At 42.7% G+C, this 12,934-nt stretch overlaps 1 protein-coding gene across 1 annotated transcript in view; it reads right to left on the bottom strand.

The window, feature by feature from the left end:
• The window catches only part of FAM13C (family with sequence similarity 13 member C), a 139,553-nt gene that overhangs the window by 122,537 nt on the left and 4,082 nt on the right, over positions 1-12,934 (bottom strand). The window contains exons 2-4 of the mRNA XM_058840884.1: positions 5,175-5,349; positions 4,765-4,974; positions 2,869-3,052 (exon numbers count right to left, since the gene is read on the bottom strand). Of these exons, the coding sequence (XP_058696867.1) occupies positions 2,869-3,052; positions 4,765-4,974; positions 5,175-5,349 (569 nt within the window). The remainder of the gene's footprint in view (positions 1-2,868; positions 3,053-4,764; positions 4,975-5,174; positions 5,350-12,934) is intronic.

The following is a 12,934-nucleotide window of genomic DNA, read 5'->3' as shown; positions in this document are numbered from 1 at the left end:
TTGGCTTTGTCCATGAGATCTGCCAAGGTTCCCTGAAGCCACAGGCTTGCTGCAAATTTACAGAAACAATGAGTCAAAGTGAGTAGAAGCAAACAACTGGCTGGCTGGAGTCCTTGTGCACTCATTCAAGAATTGCTTATTGAGACCAGAACTAAAAATCTCTTCACCAAAATGAAGCATAACAAAGTATCCTAGGTGTGGAGATTTTCATGATCCTCTAACTAGACTTTTAATATAATACCTGTGCTAAGCCCTACAATTTTTGTGTTACAATAACCATAGCTACAAATCACAAAGTATGTGCAATTTAGGCATATAATGTAGGAAATTTAATATTCTACTTTTTTGTTCCCAAGGAACCATGAGGATTCCATATTCTAACTACTGAATATTCCTACTCAGTCACTTCAGTGAAACTAGAAACATGACAGGTCTCCACAAATAAAAGTGCCAAAATATTGAGATAGGTGATAATCATAGACAGAATTTACACTTTAATATAAACAGGTAAGAAATTTAAAGTAAAATGGCTCATACACAACTTTGTTTAGTTGTTTCATGTCAAAGAAGGAAGAAGTAATCTCACAAAAATGCAGATTGCCAGAATACATGAAGAACAGTTTTAACACCTGCAATGAATTTATGCTGTATATGGAGCTGCCATTGCCTCCAGAAGGTTAATTCCAGCAGTTGCACAGAGCACACATTTCTGCAGATTAGATCTAGAAGCAGTTTTTTCCCATAACCTTCACATTTACGCTGAACAACTGTCGCAAGCACTACCCAACATGTCTCGATTTCCTATACTCTGGCTGCCAAATATTACATAATGTGCCAGATAATTGCACTAATTCTTGCTCTGAAAGACATAAAGGATATTTATGACTTTTTGCCCTGTGTCAGCAGATATGATTTGCCAGCTGACTACCTTGAATTTTACTGCTGTACAAGACAATACCAATGATTTATTCTGAATCATTGAAAGCCCCAGGTCACCCAGCAGGAAGTGGTATAAACAGATCTCACTGACAGTGTATCACTGACCAGGCTCTCCTCTCCGCCCAACTACCAAAAAGGTGATTTTTCATAACCCTAGGTGGTAACTCAACAAGCACAGCACCAGTTAAATGTTTTACAAAAAAACACCAAGCTCCAGATTTACTGGGTTGTCTCCCAGAGCTGGTGAGATCAGAATGATAGCATTTACAGGGCAGACATACTTCTATTTATGGTAGCTGTTGTCTTGATAGGTCACAGGCAGGAAAACTCTATGCTGATTGCTTTCAAGGCTTCTCATTGCCACAAATGCTCAGTTTAGCACTGAATGTACTTTAAAACCAGGCAAAGGCAAATGTCCAGAAGTAGCTGGGCCATGTCCCAAAAGAGCGGGACATTTAAAAACTGAAGCAGCTCATCAGTCAATAGGGAACACACTGGATTCTTCTGTGCAGATACAGAAATCAGTGGGCACACATTGGGTTAATTTGGGAATGGAGATAAAGGAACAAAGTGTTTTTGCATGTGTGTGCACGCACAGAAGCCCCAGGTGACAGCAAATGTCACCTGATGGCAGAAAAGTGAGAGTCAGTGAAGTGCTTTTTGTGTTAACCTGGGGGCCAAGGGATAGATTCTTGGTGAAGGCCTTTTAACATCAGCCAATACTTGTATCGCCACACAACTAATCCAAACACTGATAAATAAACCTCATCTGCCTCCACTCATTTACTAACTTTAATACTCAGATATTAAGGAACTTGGGGTCTGATTATAAAACTGTTTTGTTGCATTCCTGAATATCCTCTATGGTCAGGTTTTTTCCCAGAGGACAGAGTGGCATATATCCAACCACACCACACCTTGTTAGATTAATTTCCCCTGCCACGCTTTTGTTAAAGACTTGTATCTGGTCAAATTCTGGTAGACCTAGTAATAAACCCACAGAACAGGAAAACAGAGACCACATCTAGAGACCTATGAAACATCAGCAAGGTTTAAAAGTACAGTTCTCCAAAACAAAGCCTGACATAGATGCTGGGTACCAATTTTGCTGAACATAAGCTTTCAAAATGAACTTGGCTTGCCATGAAATAACCATTCAACTGAATAACAAGGCCTTTTTACTGCATAGAAGATATTAACTGCTAATATATCTATTTTGCAGTGTCATTAACTTGTAGTTCATATTAAGCTAGCATGGCTGTGATCCACTAAAACAAAGATTTACAAGTTGTAACAGGTATAAATATTTTAACATCCTCTAGTGTCAACAGTGAAAAGGAAAATCCTCCATTATCTGATCACACTAGGCTGTTCCTTCTTACCACCTTGACTTGCATGGCACCTTCCCTTTTTTAGCTTCCAGTTTTGTGCCCACTTACCATCACCCCAAACATGCCTTCTCTAGCTCCAGCCAAGCACTCGCTTCTTGCAAGTTCAGCTGGCTCTGCTTGGATGTCAACTTGAATTTTTGTAGAAAGGGCAGAAGGAGTTGCTTCTCTTTCTTGATAACAGGGATTCATTCCTCTGATAGCAAATGGTGTTACAAGGTCAAAGTGAGGGTGAGCTTTTCAGAATCAAATCCAACAACTAACACAGCCCGCACTTATCCTGGCAAAGAGAAGTAGTTTTCATTAAACAGCTCACTTCGTATGGTTTCTTACTCAAGCCTTGCCCTGTCTAGTCAGTGCCCAACAGAATGAAAGTGATCAGCCAGCTCAGAACCTGTCACATCTGCCCATAATATACCATATAAACACTGAACTTAGAAAATGTTCCACTGACTATTGGACACAGAGTTACGACAGAAAGCCTCCCTGTGAGGTGTAATCTTGTTGTGCTGTTTGAGGCAGCTGAATAGAGAGGACTCACTTGAACAAAGCAGGTCCAAACACGATGGCCAGGTTTTCCAGAGTCATGAAATTCGCTGCACTGTAGGTTGCTACCTTTAACAAGAAAGCACACAGGAACTGAAGAAGGTTTTGATGGGCTTTGGGCAGGCAGCTGAGCAGCTGTCTCATGTGTTCTATGCATTCTGTCGTGTTGATTTTGTGCTCTGGAGGAAAAAAAACCCAAATAAACCCAAACTTAAAACATAGATACTCCTCATACCACCACAATTTGATCATAGACATTAGATATAAGGAAGGTTTAAAATTTATTAGAACAAAGTGAAGAATAAATACATCCCAAACAAGGATTTTGTATACTAAATTTTGACATGTTTTTCACTTACGAATATTTAAGAACCATGGATTTTCCAGATACTGAGTTTCACATTCACTGTTTCTGATTTTTTTTCCTCTTAAGGCAGCATCACCCAGCACTTGCTGCCTTCCTAAAGCAATTACAGGCAGGAGTCATGTACCTGAATCCTCAAAGCTGCCTTGAAAGACAGTACAAGGTTGTCAGCCTTGACTCTCCCAAGAGGTTTTGCACATGCCATGTGATTCTCATTAAGAGGAATGAGAAATTGTACCCTTTCAGCCCCATGCCATCTTCATTTCCTGACTAATTGGTAGCTCTCAGACTCAAAACATCTTTGCTCTATAAATATGCAACTGTAGTTACACAAGAGATACTTAAAATTCTAAATTTGGGATACTTAACATTTTCTTGGTTCTCATTCTTCAAAGAAGGGTAACAAGGCAGAAAATGGGTTCACAAACAACTCCATTTGATCAGCAGTTTCATATCAGTAGGATAAAGTCTCCTAGTTACTAGAATTGGGATGACAGTACTGCTCAATAATTGGCAGCTGATGCTCAAATTTGCCATAGATCACTAGGACACATCTGCATAGCTCTGACATTGTTTATAAGCAAATCATGCCCTTGAGGGTAATTTTAGCCCTAAAAAACACATTCTTTGCAGGCCAAGGCCCATGGTGCTCAACTGATTAATGAGAGAAATGGAAAAGGGGATGGGGAGGAAAAAATAATTTTAAAAAAATAACAGCAAGACTGTTCAGGGTAGAAAAAACAAGGTGAAAAAGCCACATAGGTCTTTCTGCATAGACTTTCACAGTTCAGGAAATTGTTTCCTTTCTCTTCCTTTGTGAGGAGACTCCTACATGGGCACTTCGAACAAAAGCAACCTGTGAAGTAACCCACAAAACCACTTATTTGTATGCAAACACCTGAATTAGTCACCAGTCAAAATCCCAGGGCAGACTGAGAACAGAGCTCAGCCATTACAGGCATGAATGGGGAACCAGGCAGAGGACTGCTGGGAGGGCTCATCCTGGCTTTGCATGCTGCTCCACACACTGCTGACCAAGAAGATTATAAGAGGACTGATAAATAAATGCTAACTAAAAATACAGTTCTAAACATGAACAGTGATGTGCAGAAAAGCCTCCTTTACCAGGGAAGGTTAATTAAAAACCTTCAGCTTGGAAAAGAGAGAAGTGGCTATATAAAGGCACAAGCTGCATTATGGTGGTGATTACATTAAAACTAAAAATATTATCTCAGTAACTAGTATGGTATACAATTTTAAAAAGAAAACATGCAGAAGAGGAGCTTTCTTGAAGAATACAGGATTAGATTGCAGGATTCATTGCCAAAGGAAGGAAGGGAATCCAAAAGACTTAATGAATTTTAAAAATACTGTAGGCAAGTTCACAGATACATGGTCCCTCCAAAGCAATTAAATATCAGTCTCAGGTTAAGGAAACACAAAACTTTGTTTATAGAAGGTGGGACGAACACGTTATCTGTCACTGTCAGAGAAGGGACAGAAGCTTGGAAGGTGCCCATTCTGTACCTTGGAAAGTTTTTAGCAAGCCAGAACAAACATTGTCTGGAAAAACAGCCACTGGTAGTTCTTTCAGAAAGAGCTTCAGGAGACTGGCCACAGAATCAACATCTCCATCATTAATAAGGTCTACTTTTTCCCCTTGATTATACTTCTGCCTCAATTCCTTGATTTTATTTGCTGAGCCACCAATTCGAAATACACCAACATGCTCCAGACCTGTGTAAGAAATAAAGAACAGTAAGCAGTGGTTGCTTTACCACACCTTTGTGATGAGAACTGGAGTTCAAAAAGCATGAGCTCTTTTCAGAAAATGCAATAATTGTAAATAAGGATTTTTCAGCATTTACAGCCGAAAAGTACAGCTTAAACAAAGAATATCCATTTCCAGAAGCCGAGCAGGATAAATACGAACTTACCAAATACCTCCAGGTACTCCACCATCTGTGTCACAAGAGAAGGAACCCCACATTGATTTGCATCTTCTACAAGGGTTTCCAGAGGAACACCAAATGTGCTTCTTTCTCTGCTAGACTGTAGATCTGGTGAAACCTTATTTGTTGTGTGCCTAACTTGTACAGAGGAGAATGATTTCTGGGGAATAAAAACAAGCAAGTGATAAACAGTGACTGGCTTTTATTATTTTAACCTCTACAAAGGTTAAAATCAAAGATCTATGACTTTGGTAAAATTATTGTGTTCTGTGTAGCACCTTAATACAGGTTTTATTTCTACTGTATATTCTTAAAATACTAATATTCTTCTGTAGAGCTGAGACAAGACTTGTGATGGGGTAAACTCCAGTAAAGACCCCTCACCCCTACAGTCAGGGAAAATGGGGCCTTGTGTTGAGGCAAATGCACTGTTCAGAACAGAGAGGGGTCACTGTCCCGCAAAAAAACCCCAAAAGTCAGAAAAAAGCTGACTCCTTGCTGGTGCACAGCCTTCCAACTCCATTAAATTTGTGAATTTCTACTTAATTCCTGAGGATAAAATATGCAAGATTCATAAAGAAACCAGAATTGGAATTTAAGCGGCAGCCATGGCACAAGTCTCAGAAGGCGTTCCGAATTTTTTACCCCAAAAAATGATGTAAAAGCATAAGAAATCACAAACAACTTGCACCTTTCATCCTGTCTGATGAAGGAAGCTGCTTTTTTATCCTACCAGAGCATGGGCTGGGAAGTCTGTGGGTTCTGGTGGGGGATGCCTGTCTCCGAGGACAGGCGACGGGGGCTCTGTGAGGATGGGAGCTGCCCCAGGTGGGCACAGCTGGCTCTGCAGCCCTGCTGGGCTGCCTGGGGGAAGGGGGTGCTTAAAAATATATATCTAAATGTATGCTTAGATACATTTAAAATACATATATATAAAATATATATTTAAGAATAATATCCCTCAGGAATATTTAAGAAAAGGGGAAATTCTGCCTGAAAGGAGTCCTGGCTGCCCTGCCCCCTTTCCCACCTCCCCTAAGCCCCTTGCTTGCCTCACAGGCAGGTGCCATTACCCACGGTAATTGCTGCATTTTGACCTCATGTTCCTACCAGGCAATGAGAGCAGAAATCCAAACCAGGAACACCTGGATTTACCATTTCTGCAATAGGACAATTTAAACAGTATCTAAAGGGGGATTTTTAATATTTATTTTTTTCTAACATTATCTCAACGCATTGTGAAACCAGCCTCTTCTTTAATGTTTTTATTACTATGTTTTCAGAAGGAAAAGGGAAAGATTTTCCCATTAATTTGAAGTTGAGCTGCCATAGTGAAACTGTGTATGTTTTTCACATGTGCCTGCAGCAAAGCCATGAGCTGGAGCTCCAGGCCAGCCCTGCTGCCATGGCAAAAGCACACACAGCACTTAAAACACTGCAGCCCATTCTGCTCTTTCACTACATAGGAAAACTTAAACTATGATATTAATGTTACAGGATGAATAGCTATCTAAAAAGAACAAATACCAGCATGTACCAAACATATTTTACAACATTTTTGTATATAAGCTGAGAGGTGTTACAAAAAGCCTCTAAAATATCTGTGCACTATTACTCTAAATCCCTCCCTTTCCCATTTTGGATGCAGACCATCAGCCTTCTCAGAAAGGAGGAAGGGTGTGAGAAAGGACCAAAGAAGCCAGATTTAAGTTCACTTACGCAAATGGAAAGGGAGGCGCCTGCTCCCATGTCAGACTGCAGCAGAGTGCCAGTATTTCAGCTGTGCTGCTCACAAGACACCATCACCTTTCTTCCCCTCCACAAAGCCATGAAGCCTGGCCAAAGCTTACTGCAGCCATTGGGCTGTTCCTCTACAATTAACTTATCATAGTGTAATTGCTAGGCATCATCTTAATCAGCAGTTCCCCTCCAGAGTTGGTGGAAGGTAGAAATTAACTCCTAGTAAAAGTGCAGCCAGCACTGCACTTCCCTCTGGAGGCACCTTGCACAAGCTGAGGGCTGTGTTACCAGCAGATGTTTCCATGGCACCTACACACAATGCCACTGCTTCCTAGGCCATGCTGATCCTGGGCCTGATATTTACTCTTGAGTGGGTTTTTGCACTGCAGGTTTGCAGATATTCCTATTGCTTGCTGTCCCTTCTGCCTCCTACAACAGCAAGGAAAACACTATGAGGTGGCTCCCTACATGTACACGTTATACCTACTTGTTTATATAACATGTACACAATCATTTTAGCCAATACATGGGCAAAGACCCATCCAGATTTTAAAATATGAAGATGCAATTAAGCCAAACACGCTTTATAATTGTTTCAGATATAAAGCCTGTCCTGGGAAATAAGTCATAAAGAAGTAATGCTACAGTAGAAATTAATTGGGGGGAGGTTTTTAACACAAACTTAGTAAGCAAAATAAGGCAAAGAACCGTAGAGATGCTGAGTCAGACCCCCTCGGTGGAGCACTGGAAAAGAAAAAGAAAAAGAAAAGCAGCACCACACCAGTACAGCACAGATGGTTCCCTCTTCCTTAGCAGAAGGAATACCACTTAAAAACTAGTGGAGAATTTTAGCCCACTTACCTCTCCACAAGACCCCACAATGAGGTCTGAATAATGCTGTTGAGCAGAGCTTTCTTCCTCTACCAAGGCCCTAGCCCCAGAAAAATCTACATCCTCCCCACAGGCTCAGCCTGGCCTGTCTCTGCAGACAAGCTCCACCTGCACCCATCACCACAGCTGTGGCCTTTTAGCCTGTTTAAAATGCTGTGCCCACCACCACAGGTGTGGCCTTTTAGCCTGTTAAAAATGCTGTGCCCACCACCACAGGTGTGGCCTTTTAGCCCGTTAAAAATGCTGTGCCCACCACCACAGGTGTGGCCTTTTAGCTTGTTAAAAATGCTGTGCCCACCACCACAGCAGTGGCTGCTCAGCCTGTTCAAGCTGCTGGGCCCACGGGAGGTGCTGGGGCTGATGGTGCTGTCCCCCCAGCACTGCTAAAAGAGGGAGGGAAGTGTGCTGGCCCTCCCACACCAGCAGTGTGGTGCCCTCTCACAGCGGTGTTCTGTGTTCGTGGCTCAGGGTACGGGCGGCATTTTGTTGTGACAACCCCTCCCTGGGGCATTCAAATCCTCTGCCCTCCAGCCCTCATGAGCAGAACTCCCTTGATCGCTGTGTTTGAGAGGCAGCTGGAGCACAAGCAGCTCCCCCACCTTTGCTGGCTCCTTTTGGGACAGAACAAAAGCACGGCTCTTTTGTCTGGTTAGGGTCAGACAAATCACAAATCAAGTGGGCCCGCAGCAATCTGCACTCTGCAGAGAAACACATCGCAAAATGGCAAGAACTACAAAATTAGAACAAAAATTTTCTACTCTAACTCTGCTCCCGTCCCACTGCACATTTTTCTCTTCCATCTTACAAGATGCCACAGGAGTGACCCTGCTGACATGTCACTCCCTCCCACTCCCGCTTCAGCTGAACGTGTGAACTGTAGGCAAACACCTTTCAAAGCAGCAAATTCTCCACCTGAGCAGCAAACACAAATTTTATCTGTTGATTCATGACAAGGCAGCAGTCACTGCAATCAACCTCTTGGTCTCGACTGCTCCTCTAACTTCAATTATTGAAGAATTTGCTTTCAAGTCCTGCCTGCGAGCTGCGGCCAGGCTGAGGGAAGGCGCTGACACCCCCGCTCCCGGGAAGCCCGCAGCAGCTATAGAGGGCACACGAGGCTTGCCAGAGAGGTGGGCCTGCGAGCCCCACTGCAGACACGGCCAGCAGCCCCAGGCCCTGGGCAGGGTTTTCCTTTCCTACCGAACAGCACGGGCCGGAGGGATGATTCCTCCTCGCATCGCAGTTGTACAAAGAGCAGGAGGCTGCAGGCAGCACAAATTAAACATGTAACTGCTCATACTGTGTAGCTGAAATTCCAACGCTTCCTTTACAACCTCTGGATCAAAGTCATCCCCTGCAGGACTTCAGACGTATGAAAAGGATGTGTGGTGCTTTGAGAAGCCTGACTTCAAGAGCCACATCTAAATTAAAACCAAAGCTTTTGGTCTCCCTGCACCCTGCCTCCCAGGGGAAGGCTTGTGAGGAAAGGCAGTGCCCCAGCCTGGCTGTGTGAGGGGCTGGACGAGCACCAGGGGCTGCCTTTGTACTCTCCACACTGGGGCCGTGGCCTCCAGCTGCTGAATGGGCTACTTGTGTGGGTTTCTGATGTTTCAAAAAGATAGAGAAAGGATAAACACAAAAGGAAAACAGAAAAGTTTAGTTTTACTCCTTAGAAAACCAGGTTTTTACAGCAGTATTAGAAACAGCAGGATCCCTGTGAGAGAGGGCAGAGGTAAATCCACTCTTGGCAGCAATAAAAAACAATAGCAGCAAGAAAAATAATTAACTGAGGTTTCATGGTTCATTGAAGTTTTCCTTCAAAGCTACAAGCAGCCTGCTCTGCTAACTTGGTGATCTGTGTCTTGGCTTTAGGAGCCTCCAAGCATCCAGCCAAGGAGGAAAGCAAGCCCTTGCTGGTGGGCAGGAGCCGAGCAGGGAGTGCATACCCCACAAGGATGTGATGTGGGTAGTCCTCTGTTGCCCACATCCAGCTGGAGAGGCTCAGGTGGCTCTGGATTAGAGGCAAACAGCTCTGCTGATGCCAGCTGCAGGCTTTGAAAAGGCACTGCCATACTATGATACATCAGTTGCACCACCACAGCCTTGAGAACCCTCGGGAGCTAAGCCCGTAAAAGCATCCCTGAATTATCACGAAAAAACAGTCAGGGCTGATGCACACAGCTGAGATTCCATCAGACAAACCTGTATTACTGGCTTTCAAAACAGGTTTTCATCTCACACACAGCATTTGTACATTTTATACCAATTCATCGTGAGCCAGTCTAAACAATAAACTTAGTAAATTCTAAAAATTTGCATTTTATAGTATAAGGCCCTGATAGATAAACCATAGGGTTTCTCAAGCAAAAGGAAAAAATGTAATTAAGAGCTACAACCAAGAGAGAAGTAGACATGGAAAAATGCATATCATATTAGGTAATCATTGGAAAGAAATGAGACATCTCTCTCTCTTGATTATTACAGTATCAATATAAGTTTTCCTACATTCTAGCTGGTAAAAGTCATAGCACAGACATAAGGACTGGTTGCCACATATCCTTCATCACAACAATCTGATTGCCAACCAGGCCTACTCGCCAAGTTAAATTATCAGCAAGGAAGAGTTGCTGTCCTGACAAGAAGGCAGCTCTCCCCTGCTGCTACTTGCATGGCTTTTCGCTGTGCCTATGGGAAAAGCACACAGGCCACACCACCTCCTGCCAGGCAAGCCCTTGTCAGCCCAGCAGCGTCCCCTCTAACTTGATTTCTGCTCACAGCTGCTCAGGGGTCTTCTCTGGAAGGGGATGCCCTAGGACAGAGATGGATATCACTGCACACAGGAGCTGCCCCTTCTCCATCAGCCAGGCACACACGAGTCCAGAGCTGTGCCTGAGCAGATACCCCTGAGTCACGGCAAGGCTCCTTCCTACTGTAGACACAGCACCTGGCAGGTTTGGAGCTGCTTCTCTCTATCTGAGTCCATCTCTGGCGAGGGATGTGTTGGTGTCCTGAGGTGGCTCAGCTGAGCCTGTTTCCAGGCAGCTGAATTACAGGCATGTGGAGAACTGCCCAATGAAACAGTGGGAGGCAAATGCTCCAACTGCTTGCTGGCCCTTTTTTTTCTTTTTTTTTTTCTTTTTTTTTTTTTCTTTTTTTTTTCTTTTTTTTTTCCCCAGCCCATTAAACCTTCTAGAATCATCCTTCTTTTAAAGGCTTTTGAAAAGCCTTCAGAAAGCTTCACAATTCCTTGGCACCTTTGTGGAACTGAAAGTGACCGGCAGGCAACAGATCAATAATTGTCAATATTCCTCCCTTGGAGTGAAATGTCATTAAGGTTGTTTGGGAGCCTGCCTCTCTCTGCTTCCTGTTTTGAATTTCATTTTTTTCCTCTAATCTCCACCTGGCACTTAAACCTCTTCATTTTCTTGATGCTGTTCCAGGGAAAACAAGTCAGCATTCAAAATGCAGTATTGCTTCATTATCTAAATGCTGTTGTTGCTAAAGAGCTGAACACCAGCAAAAATAGCCACAAGCTGAAAACTATTGTAGTGAAGCAAGCAGAGCTCTTTTTCAGGCCCTACAAATTATTTAAAGTCTGTATTTCTATTATATTTCAGTCTATATCACGAAATTGGCCAATTCTGGGTTTATTTCTCCAAGAAACCAAAAGATGTAAAGAAAAACACAAAGAAACACAGAATTTTTGCAGTCATAGCTTGTTCCCTGTCTGCTCATTTTCAAAGGGAATTTGAAATGTTGGATTAGTATCAGGAAAAGTTGCAAGTACCAGGCCAGTTTTTGCATCCCAAATCATCCTCCAGGAAGACAGACCTCCCATGAGGCTCCATCCACAAATTGCTGCTGGTTTCTGACAGCTTCCCACAGCTGAAGAGAAACTCAGCTTCCAGCTTCAGCTCCAGACAGCTCATGGTGCATTAATCTCTTACCGAAGCAATTATCTCTGGCACCATATGCTACTATTTCTCATAAATAATACAGTTTCAACACAAAAATGCCTACTTCAAGAGCTATAAAGAAGTCAGACAGGATTAATCCTTGCCTCCTCTCTGCCTCTAGCTTGCACAACATCTGAGGTGGGGATAAGAAAAAAAAAAAGAAAGAAAAAGGAGGGGTACACTAAGTAAATACTAAGTAAAAGCTTCAGCATCCTCTTGCACCATGGACAATATCTTAGCCCATGTAAAAGCCAGGCAGAGGCAGTTTTTCATTTCTATTTCTCCTAGGGCATAGAACCCCTCCTTACTGGTTCATTTCAAAAGAGTTGCTCCTGTTATGTTCAATAAGCTCTGCTTTATGCCATCTTGTAATACTAATACTTGAACAAAATTTGAGAAAACTCAAAAGAAGACCCTCAAAGTGCAGACCTTCCCCCAGAGGAACTTAGATGGCATCAGAATCTCCATCAAGTTTTCCATTTTCAGATATCCTGAAACCCTATTTGGAGTTATTCAGTCAGCCATATGAAAATTCAGGTCTCTGTTTCTAAAGCAACAAGGTAATGATCTGCTCAGTGGGAATTTCTTCTTCCCATCTCTCTCTTCCAGGATTCTTTTTGGTACCTAAAATTCATACACCCAGAAGAGTGACTTCTTAATTGTTTCATATCATGAATACACCAGGGAAGCACCAGACTGTCAAACCTAATCTCACAAATATATTTTTTTGTTCCCTACTCCTTCACAGCACCTCCACATGACTCTGCTTAACTTGAAGCAAATGTTATTTCATCAAGCATTTTTCTGATCTCTTGCACAACCTCATGCAAAGCATTTATTGTAATTCACAGAACCTGAGAAAGACATGCCAGATGATTTCAGTTATCCAAATTGGGGAGGATGGTCCCCTAAGTAATGCAAAGCAGGCACACAGCCACTCCAACCCAGGGATATTTTAATTAAAAAGTAAAGTAATTTGATTCCAACAGAAGACAGTGTGCCCTAATCCAACCTGATATGCATGTCATATATCAAAATTTAAACACATAACCACAAAACCCCACACAATTTAGATACAATCTGTAAATACTGAGTTGGTCAGAGCACTGGCCATTTACAAAACAGGGGGTGTTTTCATCTTGTTACTCAGCTGCATCT

The sequence above is a fragment of the Poecile atricapillus genome, chromosome 6 (genome assembly GCF_030490865.1).
Source record: "Poecile atricapillus isolate bPoeAtr1 chromosome 6, bPoeAtr1.hap1, whole genome shotgun sequence".
NCBI lineage: Eukaryota > Metazoa > Chordata > Aves > Passeriformes > Paridae > Poecile > Poecile atricapillus.
This window is presented reverse-complemented; position numbering and strand designations above follow the sequence as displayed.